Below are 26,798 nucleotides of genomic sequence, written 5' to 3' on the forward strand. Positions count from 1 at the left end.
AATGCGCTCTGCGAATTGCGCAGTAAGCAGCGACTGCTCTTAGGCTTTGCTGCAGTGTTGGCAATATTATGAGAATTTATTTGTTGAATAATTTAATTTCTAGACGTACAATCTTGATGAACGTAATCATAATGTTCTAGTGTATGCACATTCTAAAGCACAAGTCTGTAGTATTTGAAATGCGTTTTTTACAAATTGGTGGCGAAGGAGGCGTGGTATTTAAAACCTGTAAATTACAAAATGTTTGTATTCAACATATGTATGTATAAACACAGTAAATTTGGCTGAAAAAACAAAATCAATTTTTCGATTATTCTCGATAAAAAGTTATCGGATGATTTATCGAAAAAATAAAGCAAACTCGTACTGCGTATGGTCACTAACCAGACAACACATAGACTAGACAACTAGTGGAAAGCTTTTTGCACGCTTTTTCTGGGACTTTAGCGCCCCAGACGGCTTTGAATTCGCTCGGCGAATTACTTTTAGGCTCGAGCTACGAAAATATACGAAAGCACAATCATTTCGCTTCACGCGCTCGACCGAGATGGTCAAATGTTGAACAAAAGATCCCTCTTTGCTCAATGTTTCCCTTGCTCTCTCTCTCTCTCGATGCTCTCTGCTCTCTCAAATGTGTATATGTGTGTATGCATGTGAGCACAAGCAGCAGCTCACGAAAATTGAAATTTCTTCGCAGCAAGAACCCATGCCTTCCCTTCTGTGTGAAGAGCATACCGAACTCTTTAAACTGTTTGCCAAGCTCGTACAAAATATGTATATGTGTTTTCGATATTACTTGTGGGAAGGGTATGAAAGCGTTGGTGCTCATAGTGAAAATGCTTTCGCGACGAGCGTGCTCGACTAGGGGGCCTGTGTGCTTAGCTCTTGCTGCCTGTAGCAATTTCAAGAGCTCCGAATTCGCATTTGATAGATCTTGTGAACTACTCACACATGCATACATACATATGTTTGATTGTGTGTACGCAGGGGCCGCGATGCTCACAAATGATGGGGTGATCATTGTAGAAGCATTTGTCTTGCGCCTTTATATGTGCGTGTGTGTATGTTTATGTATCTATGCATGCGACATGAACATTGGCGTGTGCCTACCTCAACTTAAAATTGTGCGAACGATTTTGGGTTTGAATTGAAGAGGCGTGCTTATAGCGCGCTAAAGTCCCCCCGCTAAAGCGTGCCAAAACCTTTCCACTAGTTGTCTAGTCTATGTGTTGTCTGGTTAGTGGTATGGTATACACGAGTATGCAAGCCAAATTTCGGCTCTTTGGCTTTTGGCTCTTCTAAAATCGACGCACTCATACAGACGGACGGACGGACAGGGCGATATCGACTCAGCTCGTCGTGCTGATTAAGAATATATATACTTTATGGGGTCTGTGATGATTCCTTGTGCCCGTTACATACTTTTACACAAAACCATTATACCATGATTTCCCATTTTCAATGGGTTCAGGGTATAATGCAAACAAAATATTAGCCAATTCCATTTCGAACCGGGAGAGATGCAGATCTCATGATATTAAATCTCTCTCTCTCCCGGTTCGGAATGGAATTGGCTAATATTTGGTATGTCCACCAATAGCTTCCATTACACCTCTGAGGCGTCGCGACATTGACAATATTAGATCATTTATGTACTATGTCGTACTATTCCGGTATTTTGCGTCACTCCTCGTGTATGCAACGAATTAACACGTTTTTGTCTTAGGGCGACTTTTTTCTTGAGTAAAGCCCACAAATTCTCAATCAGATTGATATCCGGGCTTTGGGGTGGGGTGTAAATAACTTTACTGCAGTTATAAAGAAGCCAAGTTCGACACAGCAGTGACTTATGTTTCGGATCATTATCCTGATACAGCTCATATTTAAATTTGCTGGGGTTTTAAGGATTAATGAAGCCAAAGTTGTGTGCGCTTTTTGTCAATATCCAAATAAAATATCCAAATAAAATTCCTTCGTCATGATATTGACGAATATTCTCAGCTCTCCCACACCGTTTGAAGAAACACAGCCCCACACCATCACAGATAGATTGCCAAACTTAACAGTGAGCACAATGTTTTTGGCGTGGAGAGCTGTTTTTGGTTTCCGCCAAACTTTTCCAGGGCCATCATTATAAAGCAACATTATCGTTGTCTCGTCGCAAAAGATAACATTATTCCAATAGTCAGGAGGGCAGTCAATATGAAGTCTTGCGAAGGACGTTTCTCAATATTTACAGCAGACAGCAACGGTTTCTTTCTTGCCACATGCGAAGAGTATTTGTGTAAATTGAGAACTTTTCTCACAGTCTTGGGTCACACTGTCTTTTGAAGGTCACCAACTCCCGGAGACTTGTGTGTGGTCTGGTCTGCTTTTAAAGCTGTTTGGCTCCAGTCTATTTTCTTTTTCTGCACGATTAATAATATAAACTGTTCTAAGCTTAATCGTTGTCCAGACAACACATAGATGTGACATGTAGAGCAGACGTTTTCAGCGCTGAAAATATGTGGATGAGAGAGCTCGTATTTGCTCGGCTCAGTATCTTGATGCTCGAACAGTGAAAATGCAGCACAACAAAGACAGTGAGTTGCGAGCGCTCTGAAAAAATGGTCCGGTTTTTATATGAAGCACGGCTGTGCGCTTTGTGTCCTACCCTCTCTCGCTCTACCTCCTTCTCTGTCTCTCTATGGTTGTGCGATGGTAAGGGTGTTTATGGATGCAAATGGAGTGCGCAACCTTGACTTCCTTGACTCCACAATGGATCACAAGACATATCTACATTTTAAAAACAATTAGCTCAGTAGCTGCAGGAAATTAGGGTTTGGTTTGACTTTTGGTTCCAGCAAGATAAATAATAAAAAATTTCAATGCCAAACAGGTTGACAGAGACTATTAAAAGGAAGGGCTATCCCACGTCTTACTTAATTTAATTTTATTTTAATGAAAAATTTTCTTTTTTGTTGTGATTTTAGGGTGTACGCATACTTTTTCTGGTCCGAAATCCGATGATTTTTTAGTCTTTTAATTATAGAAAAATAACCAAATGTCATAGCGGTATAAAATTTGTTGTAAACATTTCATAATGAATGTGTTATTCATCAAAAAATATCATTTAGTCAACAGCACACCTACAAGTCCTTTTTTTAACCACCAAAGTTACGCGTACAGCATGTACGCATATTTATTCTGGCAAGTGTATGCACTAAGTATACATGAAATTTTAAATTAATAGCACTAACCAGAGAGCACATAGACCGGACACGTAGTGTAAAGTGTTTTGCACACTTATTTTCGAGGGTAATCTCCCAGTCAACTTCGTATTTGCTCGGCTCATCACTTTTAGGGGTCGGACTACAAAAATATGCGAGAGCACAATCATTTCGCTTTATGCGCTCGACCGAGATGGTCGATGGTTGAACAAAAGATCTCTCTACGCTCAATGTTTCCCTTGCTCTCTCTCTCTCTCGATGCTCTTTGCTCTCTCAGCTATGTATATATGTATGTATTCATGTGAGCACAAGCAGCAGCTCACGAAAATTGAAATTTCTTCGCAGCTAGAACCCATGCCTTCCCTCCTGTGTGAAGAGTATACCGATCTCTTTAAACCGTTTGCCAAGCTCGTACAAAATATGTATGTATGTATATGTGTTTTCGATATTATTTGTGGGAAGGGTATGAAAGCGTTGGTGCTCATGATGAAAATGCTTTCGCTACGAATGTGCACGCACACACTCTCCCTTGCTACATGTACTATGAGCATTTGTGTGCCTGTGTGCGAAGCTCTTGCTGCCAGTAGCAATTTTAAATCCCAGCATTTGCATTTGGTCGATCTTGTGAAGTGCTCACATACATAGAGTGTGTGCGTGCACGCTCGTCGCGAAAGCATGTCACTATGAGCACCAACGCTTTCATACCCTTTCCACAAATAAAATCGAAAACACATATACATATTGTACGAGCTTGGCAAACGGTTTGATAAGTTCGGTATACTCTTCACACAGAAGGGAAGGCATGGGTTCTTGCTGCGAAGAAATTTCAATTTTCGTGAGCTGCTGCTTGTGCTCACATGCATACACACATATACACATTTGAGAGAGCAGAGAGCATCGAGAGAGAGAGAGAGAGCAAGGGGAACATTTAGCATAGAGGGATCTTTTGTTTAACAATCGACCATCTCGGTCGAGCGCATGAAGAGAAATGATTTCGTGTTCCCATATTTTAGTAGCACAAGCCTAAAAAGTGATGAGCCGAGCAAATACGAACGGTCTGGGAACCAATGCTCGAAAATAAGTGTGCAAAACGCTTTGCACTACGTGTCCGGTCTATGTGTTCTCTGGTTAGTGTTAATAGACAATCGGAAACTGTGTTCCATTCCATTTCATTTCTATTATTTCAAGGACTATTTGCCGTCATTAGTTTGAGTTTGGGCTGTCGAGCAGTAATGTTGTATTGTATAGTAATGTTGAAAAGATTTGATAGTTGAACCTAATATCTAATGAAAAATAGTCTGGAGATATCAAATATTTTATTTGTACGTACATAATTCTATTCCATGCTAAACACCTCACAGTGATATGCATACTTAATACATATGTACATATGAATGTATGTAAATATTCATAATATTTCTCATTGTGTGCATGAGTATAAAGTGAGCACATTCATAACAGGAACAATAATTTGCATTGGAGCATGTAAAACCTAAGTACATAAGTATCTACATACATATGTATGTACATATTCCTAAACCAGTAAAGATAATCAAAAAAATTAAATGAGGTCTTATTTATCGGTAATTCATTATGTATTAACGCTTTTAATTATTTTTCTATTATAGTTAATAATTTTTAAATTAGTATATTTTTTTTACCTCATTTTTGTTTAATCATATCTTTAATCGTGATTCCATCGAGCTCAACAATTTTCGGGTGATTTCGCTGGAGATTTTTGGCCATTCCTCCAATAGAGCCATTTTGAGATCATTTTGATTGGACATTGACCATTTCCGAATGGCCACGCCCAATTTCGCCCACAAATTTTCTATAACATAGGTATGACTAGTGGATAGTAGATTGGCCACATTTGGACAGTACCAGATCAACCAGGACTAGTCAATACCCGGTTTACGTTTTTGGTCATTTGCCTGATGCAATCGGTATCGCCCTTCTAGACCCAGTTTTTCGTCATTTCGGAGCAAATTCTGTTTAAAAAAGGATAGGTACATATGTACATATTACCGTCAATGAAAACTAAATATGCAACTCCCGAACCCGACTTGCAGACCCAACCATGCAACAGCCACTGCCATAGCTCATATTTGGTTTTAGGTACTGATCTTGAAGCTCAATATTTGGTGGGCGCCAAACATATTGCATCCAATATATATGCACATGAGTCGAAATTTATTATATACATCTGCGTCGTCGGCAGTTCAATTCGGCGCTACTGAAGCCAGAGGCTTGAAATTTGAAGCACATACTCGTGTATATCTCCGATTTATAAAGTGTTAAAATTTTCCCTATCCGCCCACTAGGGGCGTGAAAACGCATTTTCCAATATACCAGAAATCATATTAGTTGATGAGCTAGAAAGCTGAAATTTGGAATGTAGATCCGCGTCGACCATCCAAGATCACGAGATATGGCGGATATATCTACGCTCACTGGCGTGGCAAATCTGATAAAACTGTGTCTCTTAGAGTTTTTATGCTTTTGTGTTTTTTCATATTCAGCTATATTTCGGACACTATTGATGCTAGAGACCTCAAATTTGGACTAAGCTCCCAAGACGAAAAAGCTTTGGTGGATATATGTCCGCCCACATGGAGCGTGGCAAACCGCAAAAGCTTATATCTCCTAGGGTATACGATCTAGAAGCTTCAAATTTGGATAGTTAAGCTATTAGTAACCTCCTCTACCGATTCCACAAATAATACTGTTACGCCTCTTTGGGGGCGTAACATATAAAAAAATACCCCTTAATTTTTTCATGCTTTGAGCGTAAGCTTCCAAATTTTGAAGCTAAATAAAGGTGTACGCTTAGTGGCGTGGCAAATCGGGAAAAACTGAGTTTTCTACCTACTAAATTGCTGATGGGGTGTGAATGAGTATTCTGCAGTCGGTAACACCTGTTTTTAAATGGAGTTTAGCTTAACAACTAATAACCTTTTCAGATTTTCTGCAGATATAGAGCCTTAAAATAAAATGAAGGGAAAACAATGCTCGCTCTACAGATACCTGGGTTTTCGGTGTTTCTAGAAAAACCTGCCCGAGTGCACTCAAATGCATTTAAGTCTGAGATCATAAAAAACTCAAATATATTGGCGTTTAATGGTAAACGACCATATATTCAAAACTTTCAATGTCAGCATAAATTTTTACAAGTTTTTCTGATACATCTCCTTTAAATTCTGTCACTGTCTGGACATCGTCTAAATATGCCAACAAGAGAGTCTTCTCTTCAGCCGAGGATGCACGAAAATGTTTAAGATAATAATCAGTTCATATCTTCAGATGAAGGAGCTAGAACATTTAGAGCTGTCTATAATAATATAGCGATGATAATTTTAACAAATGACTTTCATTTTGGTTTTTAATTTGGTTTTTGGTTGTTAATACATATTACTAACATGAAATATAAATGACACAGGACAAAAATTTTAACCACTCTGCAACTTATATTATTTAACTCGAATAGCCAATATGCAATTCTTGAAAACCCTGAAACCATTTAAAATGGGAAATCAGGGTAAATGTATGTAAACGACAGAAATAGGGGTGGCACACACCATATATTCTTGGTCAGGGCGACGAGCTGTGTCGATTTGGCCCTGTCCGTATGTATGAACGCGTTGATCTCAGAAGATATAATCTAAAAATTGATAACTACTCCCGATATTTTATTATCGATTAAAAAACTTATCAAAGGCTAGGTTTTTAATAATATCTCCTACACCTGTAGAGCCACAGCTTCCAAATTTTAAATGTATATTTGTGTATATTACTTGTGCTTTGGAATGTACATACATATTAAAATTATGATTAAGTTCTGAAAGTTTCATTCAGATTTTACGTCTAGATATTCAATAATTCAACAAATTATTTCTTATAATTTTGCTCGCCTTGCAGAGTGATTAGAATATCAGATTATAGGGTTCAGGGTATCTCCTAGTCGAGCAGTCTCGAGTAAAGTCTTCTTACTTGTTTAAATTTAGCTTTGCCAGCCGTTATTGACCATTACTCAATATGCAATAATTCTTGGGTCCATGAAAATGGGAGCTAACAATGTTTTAGTTTCGAAAAGTTTTACCTCACATATCTTTATTAGGGCCAATAGATTTTTTTATGAAATTTTAAATTTCTTCGTATGCTAATTTAAGTTCCATTCAAAAGATAACAAAAAATCACAAAAAACTAGTTTTTTATATTGTAACTTTAAAGTAGGTTCATATGTTTCCTTAAGGAAACCAATATAAGACTCCATCTAGTCCAAATCAGCATCAAAATAAATATAAGACTCCGGTAGTCAAAAACTCCTTTATATCATCCTATAAGTTGAATTCCATCTTTTTATGAAGTCAAGCGATGGTATGTATTGTATGGTAACATATATACAAAGGTCTATTTATATATATTTATGAAAAAATACCTGCTAGTTGCTCTGCGCAGCAGTTTTTACAAAACCTCTAAATTTTTTATTTTTTTTTGCATAAAGTAGTCTATTTTTTAGTTCTGCCGTGTTAAGGAAGATGTCCTCTTTAAAATCAACAAAAATTATGGCATCCCTTTGGAGATCTATAGCAAAAAAACACTCAAAATCGGCAAAAAAGCGCGCAAAATGCACTAAAATAGGTCACCTTTTCCTGTAGCTAGCATAGCGAATCGAAAGGTTTGGGTTTTTAGTACAAATTCTTTATTTATTGTTTTTCTAAATATTTACTGCAAATAATTAAAAATAAATCAATTTAAAAAAAAAAAAAAATTATTTTAGTTTTTCAAAAAATGGGATTAATTTGTTGACTGAAATTATATTTTTCATGTTTGAGGTTAAACTGTGAAGCACCCTGTAACCGCAGAACCCTGTGCATTGGCATGGAAGCTGGAATAATTCTCTGTCGAATGTCTTTTAAATTTTTGAATGTATTTATTGCTTGGTTCAAAATTTATGATTTTTTTAAAGAAAAATTTTCAAAGTCTCCACTGTGCGTTGCTTAAACTTAAACTGTCTTTATCATATTTCTTCCGTTGTCATATGTGTAATATTATTTAAAAACGTATGTATAATTTCTATAATTCAAATTTCATCTTAAAATTTTTTCCATTTTTATACCCTGAACCCATTGAAAATGGGAAATCAGGGTATAATGTTTTTGTGTAAAAGTATGTAACAGGCAGAAGGAATCATCGCAGACCCCATAAAGTATATATATTCTTGATCAGCGCGACGAGCTGAGTTGATATAGCCCTGTCCGTCCGTCCGTCCGTATGAACGCCGAGATCTCAGAAGATATAAGAGCTAGAGAGCTGAAATTTGGTGTGTATACTCGTGTATACCATACGCAGTACGAGTTTGCTTTCTTTTTTCGATAACTCATCCGATAACTTTTTTATCGAGAATAATCGAAAAATTGATTTTGTTTGTTGAGCCCCATCGGAGTACTATTAGACGTGGAGACTTCAGATTTACTGTGTATATACATATGATGAATACAACCATTTTGTAATCAACAGATTTTGGATACCACGCCCCCTTCGCCACTAATTTTCAAAAAACGTATTTCACGTACTAGAGACTTGTGCTTTGGAATGTACACACATTTTGACCATATAATTACGCCCTGAAAATTTCATTAAGATCGTATGTTTACAAAAGAAGTTATTCACCAAGTAAATTCTCATACTATTGCCCACACTGCAGCGCAGCCCAAGCGCAGTCGCTGCTTACTGCGCAGTTAGCAGAGCGCGGGCTCGTGAGGGTGGATGCATGTGTATGTATGTGTGCATGCATAAAAGAAGTGCAGAATGATAAGTATATCAGCTTGGAGGGTTCAGGGTATCTCCTAGTCGAGCAGTCTCGACTAGAGTCTTCTTACTTGTTATTTCATAATCCATTACAATTAAAAAAATTTGCTGCTTTATGTAAGGAATCCACGAGTTGGAAAATGCCCGTTTTTATAACGATTTTATTTTTGTAGCTTGCATCAATTAAATGCAAATTTACATGTTAAATGGATTTATCCATTGTTGTGGCAACAACAATTTTGAGCGACACCAGTTTATCTTTAACTAAAGCCTTTATGTTTTCTTTAATTGAATGCTCTTTGACTTTTAAAAACTGATTACATTACGCGAGGTTATTGGGTTCATGCCTAATAAACTATAAATTGGATCCATTATATCCTTAAAGCCATCACTGTCCATAAAAATAAATGGTTTTCCATCCTTATTCAATATTTTATTATTTGAAAGAAACAATTTATTGTAATTAAGAGTCCACTCATTAAAAATGTCCGCATATTTTAATGTCAAATGCCGTCTTAAATTTTTTAAATATCGCAGACATTTTAAAACCGCAAACATTACACATAGATTTATTTACTTCGACAATAAAAACAAGAAAGAAGGCTCTAGTCGACACTGCTCGAGTACAAGGTACCCTGAACCTTCCAATTTGATATTTTTATCATTCTGCACTTCTTTAATGCACGCGCATATACATACATATGCATCCCTCACGCGCCCGCGCTTTGTCCACTGCACAGTAAGTCGCGAATGCGTTTGGGCTGCGCTGCAGTGTGGGCAATAATTTGAGAATTTTTTTGTTGAATAACCTCTTAATGAAATTTTCAGAGCGTAGTCATATGGTCAAAATTTGTATACATTCCAAATCACAAGTTCCTACTACTTGAAATACGTTTTTTACAAATTTGTGGAGAAGGGAGCGTGGTATCCAAAATCTGTTTATTACACAATGTTTGTATGCATCATATGTATATACACAGTAAATCTAAAGTCTCCACGTCTAATAGTATTCCAATGAGGCTAAAATAACAAAATCAATTTTTCTATTATACTCGATAAAAAAGATATCGGATGAGTTATCAACAATATAAAGCAAACTCGTACTGCGTATGTTATATACGAGTATGCACACATTTTTAGCTCTCTAACTTTTCTAGCTCTTCTTGATCTCGGCGGTTATACCGACGGACGGACAGGGCTATATCGACTCAGCTCGTCTTGCTGATCAGGAGTATATATACTTTGTGGGGTCTGCGATGATTTCTTTTGCCTGTTACATACCTTTTACAAAACCATTATACACCGATTTCTCATTTTCAATGGTTTCGGTTCATTATCTTGTTGAAAATAATAAGTGACCTCACCTAACTGAAGCTGAGTTACGTTCTTTTTGGGATTATCTTTCAATACCCCCAAATAGGAATGTTTATCCATTTTGGTATCTATAAATACAAGTTTCCCGACTCCATATGCCCCCAAACCAACCTGTCTCAATTCTACACAGTTGCATTTAAATTTTTTAGCTGTAGAGCAGTACTGAGTTTTCTCCATACTTTTTGAGACGGATGCACGGTAATTCCTGAAGCTGGAAATATATCCTTCTGTAGTCTTAGCGCAAATGTTTTTGGGCTCCTTGTTTATTTTTTTGTTTTGCCGCTTTTCCGTTATTATATGTTACACACTGGAAGGAGAAGGAGGAGGAAGATCGCCTAATTGTTCGGCCAATTCCGAGTACAGATTATTTGACGCGTCTTTAGTGGGGCTTGCTTTCCTCGATCTATATTGATCTTCGCAAAAATGACAAAAATGAAATTGTAATGCTTAATAATTCAAGAATTTTGACTCGAAGCGAAGTAAAATGTTAAAATTGTCCTAAGTGTAAAGGGGTCAGACGAAGAGTACCTAATCTTTTTATACCCTGAATCCATTGGGAAATTGGGGTATAATAAAATGTAATTAACAGGCAGAAGGAGGCGTTACAGACCCCAAAAAATATATATATTTTTGATCAGAGCGACGAGCAGAATCGATTAGGACCTGTCCGTCTGTCCGCATGCATGAAGGCGTCGATCTCAGATTATATAGGAGCTAGAGACGAACTTTTTTTTCGAATGCTCATATATATCGCGCGGATATCGAGCCCATCACCAAAAAACGATAACTCATCCCGTTATTTTCTTATCGATAAAAAACTCCTGCTTATCGAAAATCATTTATATAATTATATCTCCTACATCTTTAAAGCTATACTCGCCAAATTTATAGCTTCGATTTTTTTTTAAATTAACCCCACCCCTATATCCAACCGCTTACCCTCAAATATGTAAAAAGCGTATTTCAAATACTAGACTTATGGTTTGGCACATACAAGTAATTTAATGATATAAACACGATATAAAAGTTACATGGGCATGGCCCATACACAGGTATACAGTATGCGTATTTCAAATACTAGAGACTTGTGCTATATACTGATTTCGCATTTTCATTTTGGTTATCAGGTTAGCAATAAATTCGATTTATTTAAGTTGATGACCAAAAATAATAAATGTATATTATGTTATTATTATTTTCTAGTAATATTAGTAGTGTGTAGTGCCGACTTTGCTTGAAATTACTTCAAAAATTCGATTGGGAATGGAATCATAAAGTTGTTCAATACAATTCAAGAATATGGTTGGACAAGCGTGTTAAATACTTCCGATTAACTCTGTTTTTGTGCTATACTGCTTTCCGGACTCATACACCTTCCTGACCAATCATCTCCAGATGTTTTCAATGATATTAAGGTCGGGTGAGTGTGGTGGCCTCTCCATGAGATCAACTTTTTGGCCCTGAATACAGGGCTTCATGGATCGGACGGTGTGCTGGTTTTGAAAATGGTTTTAGAAATGTGGAAAAGCAGTTCTTAAAACGATGTTATAGTCCTTTGCGTTCATACGTGAAAAATTGAAACTTCAAAAAATGCCGCTTGGCAACCGTTCCAAACAATGCTCTTTTATGCGTAGGTTATAGAAATAATAAATTTAGCCATCAGTTCCTTCTAAATTGAATTTTTCTCATCAGGAAAACAACATGCTGCCACTGTGTACACCACGTCATGTTCACCAAAACAATATTAATGCGTATTCGTCTTCTCAGCTATTGTGTTTTTATACTCATTATTCACGGAAGTGAAATGAGTATATTAGTTTTGTGCAATGTCCGTTTTGCTGTCCGTTCGTCTGTCCGTATGAACGCAGTTCACTTCGGCACTATTAAAGCTAGAGGCTTGAAATTTGGAACACATACTCGTGTATATCTTCGATTTATAAAGTGTTAAAATTTTCCCGACCCGCCACTAGGGCCCTGGCAAATCAGAAAATTGATCATATTAGCTGAAGAGCCAGAAAGCTGGAATTTGGAATGTAGATCCACATCGACCACCCAAGATCACGGAAAATGCATTTTCTGATATGCCACAAATCATATTAGTTGAAAAGCTAGAGAGCTTATCTTTGTAATTGAGATCCGCATCGACCACCCAAGATCATGCGCTATGTGGATATGTCTACGCGTGGCAAATCTGATATAACTGTGTCTCTTAGAGTTTTTAAGCTAAAGCACATTAGCTAATGTTATGATTTTATAATTTGTATTTTGTACACATATTTGTTGAATGTATACATATTTATTTTTTGGTTTTCAAACAAGCCTTCGCCACTTCCCACAGTACCAATTGAAAAGATTTAATTACATCTTTATTTTTGTTCGTTTTCTAAAACAATTTCAAATAGATCATTAAAATCAGACTCGTCAAGAGAATCAAAATCTGTGTGCTGCAACTCTGAATTTATATGCTTCTGTCCCAGCGGGGATGGTATTTGCAAGAGGGCTACCACTTCTTGTGGAAGGTTTTTTCTTTTTCTTAGGTATTGCTTTTTATGTAAAAATATGCTTGATATAAGTGGATTTGAAGAATCCATCGCCCTATAACAAAAATCAGTCATATGGCTAATTCGGCAAATTTTTTCTGGAATTTTCTTTTTAACCGCATACCGGCATTTGAGTAGGTTGTAGAAAGAAATAATAAAAAAGTGTCTGTTCACGTCAAGTGGTGTATCAAGAATGCTTTATTGAATTCGAAAAGGTTTCGTCTTAGCCTAGTCTAAGCTGGGCTAGTTTCAGCTGACTGTGGATTCGTGCCAACAAATTTATTTGTTGAAGCCCCTGCGATAATAATTAGTCACTTGTGAATTTAGGTTTTATAGCGTAAATATATATTCTCTTGAATAAGTTTAAAATGTACACGTCACTTAAAGTTATTGTGCTAAAACACGCTAGTTTACCGGGACGATTCGGGAAACGCCAGGACTTCGGTCTGAACAAAACTCTGGCGGTTCGCTCAGATATGCAGGCCTCTCCTACTATCCCACTCGCACAGCACAACACTAGCTTCGTTTTCGCTCACAAACACTTCTCTTGCGCACGGCTACGCGAACTTACTCAGATGTGCAGGCCTCGCTTAAGCCGCTGATATGCACCGATGTCCTGATCGGTGCCGCTGATGCTGCTGATTGCCTCTTTTGTTGTCGCAAGGACTCCCACTGGATGTCCTTGCTGTTCCCACGATGTCCTTGCTGTCCTTTGAAGTCCTGGGAGTCCTGATTCACCACTCGCGTTGACTTTCACTAATCACTTTAATCACCAAACTTTTCTCAAGCCTCTCACTTTTCTCAAAACTCTCAACCCTTTCAAGCCTCGTATGGAGCCGCCGGTGGCCCTTTATAGCCCAGCCACAGGCCCTGCTTCGGGTGATAACGGGGCCCGTTCGGCTCTGGAGCGGGGCCTTTCAGCCGCTCGTGCCCATACAAACGGTAAAGTGGCGTGATCCGGGTGACGCCACTTTCCCGCCAAATTGCGTGGCAGCCTCCCATTGGCCGAAGTACCGTTGGTGCCCTGCGAGTGAAAGTGATCACTACTATCACCCGGCACGAACGGCACCTCGGCTCCACAGCAACGGTAAAGTGGCGTGATTCGGGTGACGCCACTTGCCCGCCAAATTGCGTGACCGCCTCCCATTGGCCGAAGTACCGTTGGTGCCCTGCGAGTGAAAGTGATCACTACTATCACCCGGCACGAACGGCACCTCGGCCAACGGTCCCCGATGATCGTCGTGCGTGCGACGCGAACCCATTGCTGAATCTGTAGGAGCGAAAGAGACCGCCTCTAACAGGACTTTGACCCCCCTTTCCAGTGCGAGGGTCGCTCCTACAGTATTCGCGTCGCTGTGTGGAGCAACATATATATGCACGTATATGCATATAAACGCACAGCAAATACGTACGTTCATATACATTAATACGTGCATACCTATATTGCTCCTCACACTCCCCTCTTCCTTCGGGAAAACACGAGACCATCGTGTTTGAATTTGGCGCCCGTCTCCGCTGCGCTGCTCCGTTTTGCGCTGCTCCATTTTGCGCTGCTCCATTTTGCGCTGATCGCCGCTGTTAACGCGCTGTTAACGCCATCAGCTGCATTTCCGCTTACTGCTGGCAATGCTGTGTTCTGCCGGTGAGTGAAAAGTACAATATTTTTTCCAATTTTCCATAAAATTACCAAAATATTATGTTTCAGGCCGGGCATCTTTTCCCATTATGCCCCCTTGACCTGATGGCCTGCCGCTGCCAATGCCCACGCCGGGCGCTGCTGCAAAACTCGCCTGTCGGTTTCGCAGCCCCCGGTGGCATTGGCGCATGTGCGCGCGGCCATGGCCATTTCACCCATTTATCGCATGATGTTCCTCGCCGCTGGAGATGCTTTTCTGCTGGTTGCTGCTGCTCCTTGGACCCTTGGGGATGCTGCGGTGGGGCACTGCGGTCATTTCATGCGCTGCTGCTGGGAGATCGGGCCACAGACGTCGTTCGCAAATTGGACACCGGTATCGCGTCTTTGGTGTCGGTACGCTTGTTGGTCGATCCTCTTTCGCGCACAGCTCGCAGCGAAGTCGCTGGCCAGTGCGCGAGGACCGGTTGCCAAGCTTTGTCGACACCCAAAGCTCGGAGCCGGTGGAGCCAGTTGCGTGGCAGGCGTCTGCCGCCATGCTCTCCCAGCAAGCAGCCACATGCCCGACTGCATGCCCCGCGTCCATGATTTGCCGCCGCTGCTTCTGCCCACGCCGGGCGCTCCTACAAAACTCACCTGTTGAGCTGTAGTCCCCGGTGGCGTTGGCACTCGTGCGGCGGCCACCTGCCTTCCGACATCCCTCGCCGTCCTCTCCGTTGCTGAAGGCGTCCACTACAGCAGCTGCTCCTCCAAATTCGTACTGCGTCTCTCTGCGGCGCTGCAGACCCAATTGTGGATTGCTGTTAGGAGTTGGCCACATCGATGTCGTTCGCAACTACCCCCGGTGTCGAACTTTTACGCCGGCTGGCATTTTGCGGCCACTCCTCATTCGCGCACAGCTCGCAGCAAAATCGCTGGCCAGTGCGCGAGGATTCGGCCAGCAAAACGCGCCTACGCCCAAGCACGGACAACTGGATGACTTCGTCGCGTGGCAGGCATCGATGGTGGCCAGGACTCCCAACTGGCAACCCAACTTATGGCTGCGTGCTCCTCGTCTCCACTCGGACACTTGATGGCATGTGGACGGCGCACTCGAGCGCCGTCGGTCCTCTCTGGTAACTCATCCAAAAGAAAAAACCCCGGCCCGATGCCCACATGCCCATTTTATACCCTATGCTGCCGCGCGCCGCTGCTTAGGCGACAGCACATAACGGGTCCTGTATCCTATGCTCAGCCCACTCTAGGCTTCGCTGCCTTATGGCTGAATTCCAGGCAGGCTACGGTACTGCCCAGATACCGTTTTTCCCACACTCCCATCGGCACACGCATACATAGCCCTCCTAGCCGAACATCCAATGCAAGCTCTTCTGCCGCGTTGCATTGTTGTTGGCATCTCTTCGCTAGCGATCGTTTTACATATATGCCGCCGTGTGTTTTGTTGTTGGCGATTTCGTGCGCTAGCGATCGCTGAGCTTGCTCTCGCTCGCTCTCGCTCTCTCTCGCTCGCTCTCGCTTCGCTGTGGGTGTGGGTGTGCAGCAATTTTCGCCTGGAATGCGTGCGGTTTGTTTTTGTTTTCCGCTTTTGCTTTCGTTAGAAATACATATAATTTCGGCTGCGCGCGCGCTGTTGCTAAGGGCGCCTACACTGCAGGTGGGTACTGCTTGCACTTGCACTGCTTTGTTGTTGTATCTGCGCATAGTGCATTGCACATGCACTGGCAGCTAAGTTTTTCGGTGCAGTACTGTACACTGCTTGCTGTCGTGCGCGCGCAGTTCAAACAAATTGTTGTTGCGCACCCAATATACCGTAATTATCCCGATGGCAACTGTAGTTTTCCAGCCACAGATGCATTTCGCAGCCGAAATTATGCATTTTTAGCAAAATTTTTGCTGTGTTTTTTTTCCTTCTTCTTTCTGCTCGCAAATTAGAAGCAATACACTTCGCTGTGTATTCACTCCCTTTTTCTTTTTTGGAAAAAAAAAAACGAAACAGCTTTAATGCTCACCCGTGTCTCCTCTCCACGGCTTGAGATCCGCCACATGCGCCGTCCTGGTCCGCTTATCGGCCTCCGACCTGATCCGGCAGATTACAGGCGACACAAAACTGGCCACGATATAAGGGCCTCCATAGCGTGGTGCCAGTTTTGCTGCAAAACCCTCTGCGGCATTCGACAAGTGGCGTTCCTTTGCCCACACCTTGTCACCTATGGCCGGCTTCCACTGCCGCCTCCGTAGGTTGTAATGCCGCGCCTGATCCTGTCCAGCTCTCTCCAGGTTTCGACGCCCTATCTCAAACACAGCAGCTTGCAGCTGACTGGACTTATATCGCTGACACACTTCGCAGCGCTGTAGGTATGCTCTCGCATCACGGTACATACCTGGCCAGTAATACCGCGTTGCCACCCGAGCGATCGTTTTTCGGCTCCCAAGGTGGCCAGCGGTGGCTGCGTCGTGGTTCTCCTCCAGAACTTGTTTGCGCCGGTCCGCCGGCACGCACAACTTCCATGCAGCCACATGCCCGTGGCCGCCTTGATGCGGGATGTGCCGATATAAGTTTCCAAACTCTTCCATATAGTCTGGAAACTTATGTGGCGCCTTCTTGATGTCCTGCCGAAGCTTGGTGAGCCAGCGACATCCTGTCCCAGCTGGCATCTCCTTGCTCTTGACCAAACGGCACGCCTCCTCTCCCAGTGGCTGCCGTGAGAGCGCATCCGCTACCACATTCCGCTTGCCCTTCCTGTAGCGCTGCTTTATGGGCCTATTGTCCTGCCTCCTGATCGGGTGCTCCGTGATCCTGGTGGTGCCTTTCACATGCTGGAACTTCTCCAGCTCATGCCTCAGAAAAGCATCCACCTCTGGGTCTTTGTGCATAGGCGTTGGCTGCTCCATGTTCGCCTCCACTGGCGTCTATGGACTCGGCTCCACGCTGGCCACAGCCACAGACAGCTTCTCCTCTGACTGTCCGCTCGACTGTGGAATTCTTGGCTTGATCCTCAGCATCAAGCCACCGCACTCCAGTGTGGCGCCCATGCTGGCCAAGAAATCCCAGCCCAGCACCAGATCGTCGATCACTCCTGGCAGAATCAGCAACGGGATTTGGCTCTGCTGATTCCCCAGGCTGATCGTCGTCTCCAGCTGCGAGTCCGCATGACTGCAACTGCCGTCCGCTAAGCGTATGCGCCGCCGTGTTGCACGCACCACGCCCACTCCTCTGAGCCTGTCAGCAAGCTTTTCGCTTATAAAGCTGCTTGTGGCTCCAGTATCGATTGTGGCTTTTTGTTCGGTGGCTCCAATGGCCACAATCGCTGTCATCTGGCTGCCTTCATCCTGAAGACGGCCCACTAGCGCCTGGGGGCTCCTGGCCGCTGCTCCCGCTCGCCCCTGGATGGCGGGTGCCGCTGCTCGTTTCCCGACTGGCAACAGGCAAACGTTCTCACTCCAATGCGCCCGCACTGCCAGCAGAAATCCAGTGCCTTGTTGCGGCATGTAAAAGCGCGGTGCCCCTCCTGGCCACACACTCGGCATGCCCTGGCTGGATTCGGGATGTGAGTCCTTGCTCCGGTTGCGCCTGTCCTTGGCGCAGGTGAAGGCTTCGCCTCATCCTCCATGCGGCGATACTCCACATCGCCTCCAGCGTCGTCCATAGCCATAAATCGAGTCCGGCCCGGCCGTGGCTGCTGCCGCAACCTCTCGCGGTCTCTCTCCAGCTCCTCGAACTCGTCTGCGAGGTGCATCAATTCCACCAGATTATGGAACTGATATGGGCGGGCGTAGGCACGCAGATCGGGCAGGCTGTTGTTGTAAATGAGCTTCATCTCGCGGTCTGCTCCATAACGCAGAGGCCGCATGAGAGTCTGCATCTCAACCATGTAGACCTTGAAGCTCTCATCTACCATTTGCCTCCGGCGTTTGACGTCGTCCTCCAGCTTCTCCAGATAGCCTCTGGGCAAGAAGAACTCCTGGAAGCTGCGCACAAACGTCGCCCACGCCGTCCAGTGCCTGTTGTTGGCCACATACCACTTTAATGCCATGCCCTTCAGTAGCTCTGGCATTGCGCGCGGGATCATATCCAGATCCAGGCCATATGTGTCCGCCGACCACTCCACCTGCTCCAAGAACTCCAAAGGCTTTGTGGTGCCATCAAAGCGGAAGCTCCACTCTCGCACTTGTTTGGCCACCTTTGGATATTCTTGGGCTGTGCTGCCGAGTCCTGGTGGCCTGATTTCTGGTTGCGGGGTGGATGTGGCCCTTATCTCACCCTGTCGCGTGTCCTGCAGCCGTGCCGCTGCACTCGTAGAAGGCACACAGAGCCGCGCCACATGCGCCAGCTCTGTCTCCGAGTCGTCGTCAACTACGGCGGTCGTTGCCTCATCTCTCAGCGAGGCACGGCGTCCATGCAGTCGCCTCAGTGAGTAAGGAATGCTACCTTCATTCCTCTCAACCCACTCGCCAAACTGCCTCCGCATAGCGTCCAGTGTGCCTGACAAGCTCACTCCGAACTCGTCACCATAACTCAACACTTCATCCTTTTTCAAGTTATATACCCACGCTCGCACCATAGTCACAAATTTCTAATTAAACTCTTATCGCAGGGCCCCACGTTGGGCGCCAGTTGTAACGAACCTTCGGTTTATCCCGAGTCTAAGCTGGGCTAGTTTCAGCTGACTGTGGATTCGTGCCAACAAATTTATTTGTTGAAGCCCCTGCGATAATAATTAGTCACTTGTGAATTTAGGTTTTATAGCGTAAATATATATTCTCTTGAATAAGTTTAAAATGTACACGTCACTTAAAGTTATGCTGGCTCGCTGGTTGGCTTTAGCGAAGCACACCTACCGAGCGCTGGTTCAACGCACTCCGGCTGCGAGAGTATTGTGCTAAAACACGCTAGTTTACCGGGACGATTCGGGAAACGCCAGGACTTCGGTCTGAACAAAACTCTGGCGGTTCGCTCAGATATGCAGGCCTCTCCTACTATCCCACTCGCACAGCACAACACTAGCTTCGTTTTCGCTCACAAACACTTCTCTTGCGCACGGCTACGCGAACTTACTCAGATGTGCAGGCCTCGCTTAAGCCGCTGATATGCACCGATGTCCTGATCGGTGCCGCTGATGCTGCTGATTGCCTCTTTTGTTGTCGCAAGGACTCCCACTGGATGTCCTTGCTGTTCCCACGATGTCCTTGCTGTCCTTTGAAGTCCTGGGAGTCCTGATTCACCACTCGCGTTGACTTTCACTAATCACTTTAATCACCAAACTTTTCTCAAGCCTCTCACTTTTCTCAAAACTCTCAACCCTTTCAAGCCTCGTATGGAGCCGCCGGTGGCCCTTTATAGCCCAGCCACAGGCCCTGCTTCGGGTGATAACGGGGCCCGTTCGGCTCTGGAGCGGGGCCTTTCAGCCGCTCGTGCCCATACAAACGGTAAAGTGGCGTGATCCGGGTGACGCCACTTTCCCGCCAAATTGCGTGGCAGCCTCCCATTGGCCGAAGTACCGTTGGTGCCCTGCGAGTGAAAGTGATCACTACTATCACCCGGCACGAACGGCACCTCGGCTCCACAGCAACGGTAAAGTGGCGTGATTCGGGTGACGCCACTTGCCCGCCAAATTGCGTGACCGCCTCCCATTGGCCGAAGTACCGTTGGTGCCCTGCGAGTGAAAGTGATCACTACTATCACCCGGCACGAACGGCACCTCGGCCAACGGTCCCCGATGATCGTCGTGCGTGCGACGCGAACCCATTGCTGAATCTGTAGGAGCGAAAGAGACCGCCTCTAACAGGACTTTGACCCCCCTTTCCAGTGCGAGGGTCGCTCCTACAGTATTCGCGTCGCTGTGTGGAGCAACATATATATGCACGTATATGCATATAAACGCACAGCAAATACGTACGTTCATATACATTAATACGTGCATACCTATATTGCTCCTCACAGTTTACATGAAGAGTTCTGTCGCTAAAAACAGCGGCAGAACGAGAGTACATGCAGAAGGCATATACATATATTCAAGTGTTTAAGCTACGGCGTGGACGAGAACGTAACATTGCTTACGTTGCAGATCCCACGCTGCAGGCCAGTCATATATAAGTGACCGATCATATTACGGCACTTATATATAGCTGTTATAATATAAACGAAGCAACAAAGTGTTGCTATGTTGTGAGTATGATACTCTTATTTATGTTATGTTACAATAATGTGAGCATATGCTTATACGACATTCAACATACTACCATGTCAGTGTTAGTCTGTCCAATATCATTCCAGATGTATTCAAAAGCTGATCTTCCATACTGATGATTATCGATTGCGAAAGCCTTCTCGAATGATTAGCTTTAAATCGTTTCATGTGCCGTGTGTGCTTTGACAAATATTTTTAAATATAGCTGATGAAAATGTGCATTTTTATACCCTGAACCCATTGAAAATGGGAAATCAAGGTATAATGGTTTTGTTAAAATGTATGTAACAGGCAGAAGGAGGCCTGGCAGACCCCACAAAGTATATATATTCTTGATCAGAGCGACGAGCTGAGTCGATTTGGCGCTGTCTGTCTGTCTGTCTGTCCGTCCGTCCGTCCGTATGTATGAACGCGTCGATCTCAGAAGATATAAGAGCTAGAGTCTTGAAATTTTTTCTCCTAGGTCCGTGTATATCACGCGAATAACAAGTTTATCATTAAAAATTGATAACTGCTCCCGATATTTTATTATCGATTAAAAACCTTATCGAAAGCTAGTTATTTAATTATAGCGCCTACACCTTTAGATCTAGAGCTTCCAAATGTTATATGTAGATTCATGTCTATTTTATATTATTTCGGTTTTTGTTAAAATTTACCCCCCACTCCTAAATTCGACCCCTTACCCTCACCTTTGACACCTGTCACGGTCGCCAATAAACAACCATTTTTACTCATTCACGAAAGTGGAATGAGTTTATTAGAGTTGTGAAATGTCCGTCATTCTTTCCGCACGATCACTATAGTGGTTTTTTAAATTTTGTTATATTTTATACACTATTGATTCTAGAGAGAATTTGGGATATGTACTAGGGCTGACCACCCAAGACCAAAAAGCCTCGGCGTATTTATGTTCGCCTACAGGGGCGTGGCAACCGCAAAGTTGTGATAGTGGAGTTACGATATAATTGTTACGTCTCTTTAGGGGCGTTGCATATTGAAAAGCACCCTGTCATTTTCACATTTGAGCGTAAGCATTCAAATTTTGCAGTTAGATTACCGTTAGCACTTTCTAAGAATCAGTGTTGCCAACTTTTGGACGGTCGGACAGCAAGACGGACAATGCACAAAACCAATATACTCACTTTCGTGAATGATTAAAAAAATTTTAATGCAGTTCAAGCAGTCTTTTGAGCCTTATTTTAGCTTCTGGGCTCACTGTCCTCTCCTTTTATTTTCACATTTACAATTCTTATTGCAACAACATACTTATTTGCAGCCAACAACATCGGCGTTACTTTTCTGCTGTCTACGAACCATCCTCTCTTCTTCTGCTCTCCAGCAAAGCAGTAAAAATTTCGGTAGCTCGTCGCGCATAACCATACATCTCCCCCCACGTATTGGATAAACTGCTCAATAGCATAATTACCCGCTCTGCCTATTTATCAATAATTTTAAGAAAGTGTTGTGTGTTTTTTATTAGTGCATCAATTGAGATGCCTTCACGCCTAGGTTTGTATATTATCTTGACTTCTTATCATGGTATTACCGTTTTGCGGCTGATGCATCATCTTAGTACTCATTTGTTCCACAGACAACTTCCCACAAGTCGCCCATGTCTAATATACTTTTCGTAATTACTCATCAAGCTTTTCAATTTGGTAAGACATGTTCAATTTTCCCGCAAACCCGCGTTGATCATTATTAATATATACGACTAATTTCTCTTAGAACTTTTTATATTTTAAATCAACTTGAGATCACTCTGGGCCTAGAGATTTGCTTGGTTTATATTGAAGATACAATCCCATGAAGAGTAAAGGCGTTGTAGTTCGAAAAGAAGTTTTTATCGATTATTGTCGATAAATAAGAAATGGAATGAGTTATCGAAAAATATGACAAACTTGTAATGCGTATAGGTATTTACGAGTATACATGTAAAATGTCTATAAATTTTATATCTGCTGAGAGATATATTGGCGTTCAAACGGACAAGGGTATAAAAGGATGCCCGACTGCAAGGTTCAATTTTTATAGTTAGCCAGCCTTTGAATAGCTTTAATGTTGAACATAATTTTATTTATTTACTTATACATACATATATATTTTTTTTTTCAGAAAAAATGGCGACGATGACTTCAAACAATAGTATTGCTGACATGACATTAATAAGCGAAATAGACGAAGATGGAATAAATTATAATCTAAGGCTTCGATACTCTAAAGATATAATATATGTATCCTTTTAAAACTACTTAAATTCATCCTATGCTATGTATTTATGTATATACCTCAAAGATAAGAACGTAATTTTAAATTGAAGGGATTTAAAAAGACGAAGTTCATAATTAAAATGAAATAATTCGATTTATTCTTTATTGTATTAAGATAATGAAATTTTAAAACATGTTTATTTCAAAATATTTGTGTAGAAAACGATCGAGATATTTTATATTTACAAGAAATTATAGCAGAAGTCACATGATAGTATTTAATTAGTCTTTACCCATTCGAATGGGTAAAAAGTTTTATTATAATATATCTAACTGGCAGAAAAACGCACGGCACGCTGAAGAGCAAAATCGAGTATACCCGGTCTGCCGAAAACTTTGAAAAAAACAAGGCAATCTTATGAAAATTTTTTTGTTGATTAATTTAATTTCTAGACGTACAACCTTTATGAAATTTTCAGAACGTAATTATAATCTTCAAATGTTTGTACATGCCAAAGCACAAGTCTCTAATACTCGAAATACGTTTTTACAAATTGAGGGCGCTGTATCCGAAATCTGTATATTACAAAGTGTTTTTATTCAACATATGTATATACACAGTAAGTCTCCAGGACTAAAAGTGTTCAAATGAGGATAAAAAAGTTTCGGAAAAATAATACAAACAAATACTACGTATGGTATACATACACGAGTATGCATGCCGAATTTCAGCTCTCTAGCTTTTGTATCTTTTGAGATCGACGCACTCCTACAGACGGACGGACGCCTATAATGTACGTATATTTGCGGTGATTAAAATAACGCAAATAAAAATATAACGCAAAATTTTGTTCTTCCAAGCCTAGAATAAAATCATAACTGATGAATCATAACTGATGTCCTCTTAAAATTAATTGATTCCGCAAGCAATAGTTTTCCTCAAAAACTCTAATTTTGTCTGTTTAAATATAATTATTTAGAAGTCCCGGTAATTGAAATTTTAATAAAGCGCGTGTAAGTCACTCGACTGATTTGATTCTCTCAGCTCTAGTTGGGATTTTGAAAATCACGTTACTTAACATCAATAAATATATGAAAGCACAATCATTTTGCTTCATGCGCACTACTGTGATAGTCGATGGTTGAACAAAAGATCCCTCTATGCTTAATATTTATATATATGTGTGCATGTGAGCACAAGCAGCAGCTCACGAAAAATAAAATTTCTTCGCAGCAAGCACCAATGTCTTCACTTCTGTGTGAAGAGTATATCGATCTCTTCAAACCGTTTTCCAAGCTCGTACAAAATATTTGCGTTTTCGTTAATATTTTTGAGAAGGGTGAAAGCGTTTTTTTCGCGACGAGCTTGCACACTCAGATTACAGTCCCTTGCTCTTACATGTAGTATTTATACGAGTATGCCTGATTTTTATGACATCTTGACCTGCATATGTATGAACATATGCTTACTTTTATAAATATATAGATTTCACAGGTGCCTAATTAGGTACTACATATTTTAAAATTCATTCTGATAGGCAAATCATTGAACTTAAATCAGGTGCTTGAATATAAGCGCGAACGCTTTCATACCCAACTCACAAATAATTACGGAAACGCAAATGTTTTGAATTTTATATTTAAATTTTCGTCAGCTGCTGCTTGTGCTCACATGCATACATACATATACATAGTTGATAGAGCATCGAGAGAGATATGGCAAGGGAAACATCAAGCATAGAAGGAATTTTTGGTCCACCATCGATCATCACGGTCGATCGCATGAAGCAAAATGATTGTGGTTTCGTATATTTTCGTTGCCCGAACCTAAAAGTAAAGAGCCGAGCAAATAAGAAGTTGTGTAGGTCGCAATGCTCGAAAAAAGTGTACAAATTTCCGGCCCATGTGTTCTGTGGTTCGGTATGCATACTCGTGTACAGTACAGTAAAGTACAAATTTGCCTAATTTTTTCGATAAATCATCCGATAAATATTTGATCGAGAATAATCGAAAGACTGATTTTGTGTTTTCCGTCTCATTTGAATACTTTTAGACCTGGAGTTTTCAGATTTGCTGTGTATATACATATTATAAATACAAACGTTTTGTAAATTACAGATTACGAATACCACTCCCCCTTCGCCTCCAATTTGTAAAAAACGTATTTCAAGTACTAGAAAGTTAGTTAGAAGTTCAGTTAAATTGTCCGTCTACAAAAGACGTTATTCAACAAATCAATTCTCACTCTGCAGCCCACACTGCAGCGCAACCCAAGCGCAGACGCTGCTTACTGTGCCATGAGCAGAGCATGTGTATGTGTGTAGGGTTCAGGGTATCTCCTAGCGAGCAATCTCGTCTAGAGCCTTCTTGTTAATATATTTTGTATTGTTTTTATACCCTGAGCCCATTGAAAATGGGAAATCAGGGTATAATGGTTTTGTTAAAAGTATGTAACAGGCAGAAGGAGGCGTGGCAGACCCCACAAAGTATATATATTCTTGATCAGGGCGACGAGCTAAGTCGATTTGGCCCAGTCCGTCTATTATCCGTCCGTCTGAAGTCGATTTCAGAAGATATAAGAGCTAGAGACTTCAAATTTTGTTTTTTTAATGTTCGTATATATATTACTAAAAACCGACCGAAAAATCAGTATGCTGCGAGAGTTCAAACATACCTGATCACATTTTCATATGCTATGCGCTATTTTTGCTGAATATGTACGTAGATTCACTGCTGCAGCGCAGCAATGTAATTTTAAGTTTGAATGTACATATGTATGTATGTGTGCACGAGTATAGGAAAACTGTAGTAGCTTCTGCAGAGTTGCGTTTGTTAATTAGTCAAATATTTTGTAAATTTATTAACGTCAATTGACTTCACGAAATTTTATGAAACTCTTATCATATAATCTATACATATATTACATTGAAAATTTGACATGAAAAAAATGGAAAAACCATTCACAATTAGCTATTCTGGATTCTGGTGACTTTGAACCTTGTATCCAAAATATAACGAAAATATAAATTTTATGAAATTCATCTACATATGTATGAATATATTTAAAATTTGGAGACTAGTTTTAGAGATGTAGGAGCTATAATTTTATAACTGTTTTTCGATAAGGCTTTTAATCGATGAAAATATAATCTCATATGTATGACGCGCTCATACATACGGACGGACGTACGGAATAACAGACAGATGAACAGCCCTAATTCGACTTAGCCCGTCATCCTGATCAAGAATATATGTATTTACCTTGAGGGGTCTGCCACGCTTCGTTCTGCCCGTTACATAATTGTATGTATTTCAAGAAAACCATTATAACCTGATTTCTCATTTTCGATGCGTTAAGGGTATCAACAATTTTTAATTAAGGACAATTACTTAACATATATGCTTAGACATACTCTGGAACGATATTAATCGCAGTAAATCCATACAAATCCATAAATATTTTTAATAAGGTAAGTATTTCCGGTTGGGTTAACTAATAAATAATAATAAATTTACTGTTTTTTTTTTTTTTTTTTTTTTTTTTAATAACCGTGATCATTAATGGGTCTTTTTTTGTTTGAATAAGGCTACATAGTAAGAGAGCATGGATATTGCTTTAAATTAAAATACAGTTTATTTTATATATACTGGGTTACTACAGACCGGTAGGTTTTTACATAAAATATAGCGAGTGCATTTATTTATTTTTTTAAATTAGATAAATTAGATGAATACTTCCAAACTTGTCTTATCGATTAAAATCCTTACTAAAAATAAGTGATATAAGTTATATTAAAATCTATGTTAAAGGACTTAATTTTGTTATGCACAAT

General features: G+C 41.2%; 1 protein-coding gene across 1 annotated transcript in view; it reads left to right on the top strand.

Moving 5' to 3' along the window:
• Nucleotides 1-26,798, top strand: part of LOC108658545 (unconventional myosin-VIIa-like) — a 35,739-nt gene that overhangs the window by 634 nt on the left and 8,307 nt on the right. The window contains exons 2-3 of the mRNA XM_089261160.1: nucleotides 22,871-22,989; nucleotides 26,373-26,435. Coding sequence (XP_089117286.1) covers nucleotides 22,871-22,989; nucleotides 26,373-26,435 — 182 coding nt within the window. The remainder of the gene's footprint in view (nucleotides 1-22,870; nucleotides 22,990-26,372; nucleotides 26,436-26,798) is intronic.

Source organism: Drosophila navojoa, chromosome 2 (genome assembly GCF_054131105.1).
Source record: "Drosophila navojoa isolate 15081-1374.11 chromosome 2, UAZ_NAV_1.0, whole genome shotgun sequence".
Taxonomy (NCBI): Eukaryota; Metazoa; Arthropoda; class Insecta; order Diptera; family Drosophilidae; genus Drosophila; species Drosophila navojoa.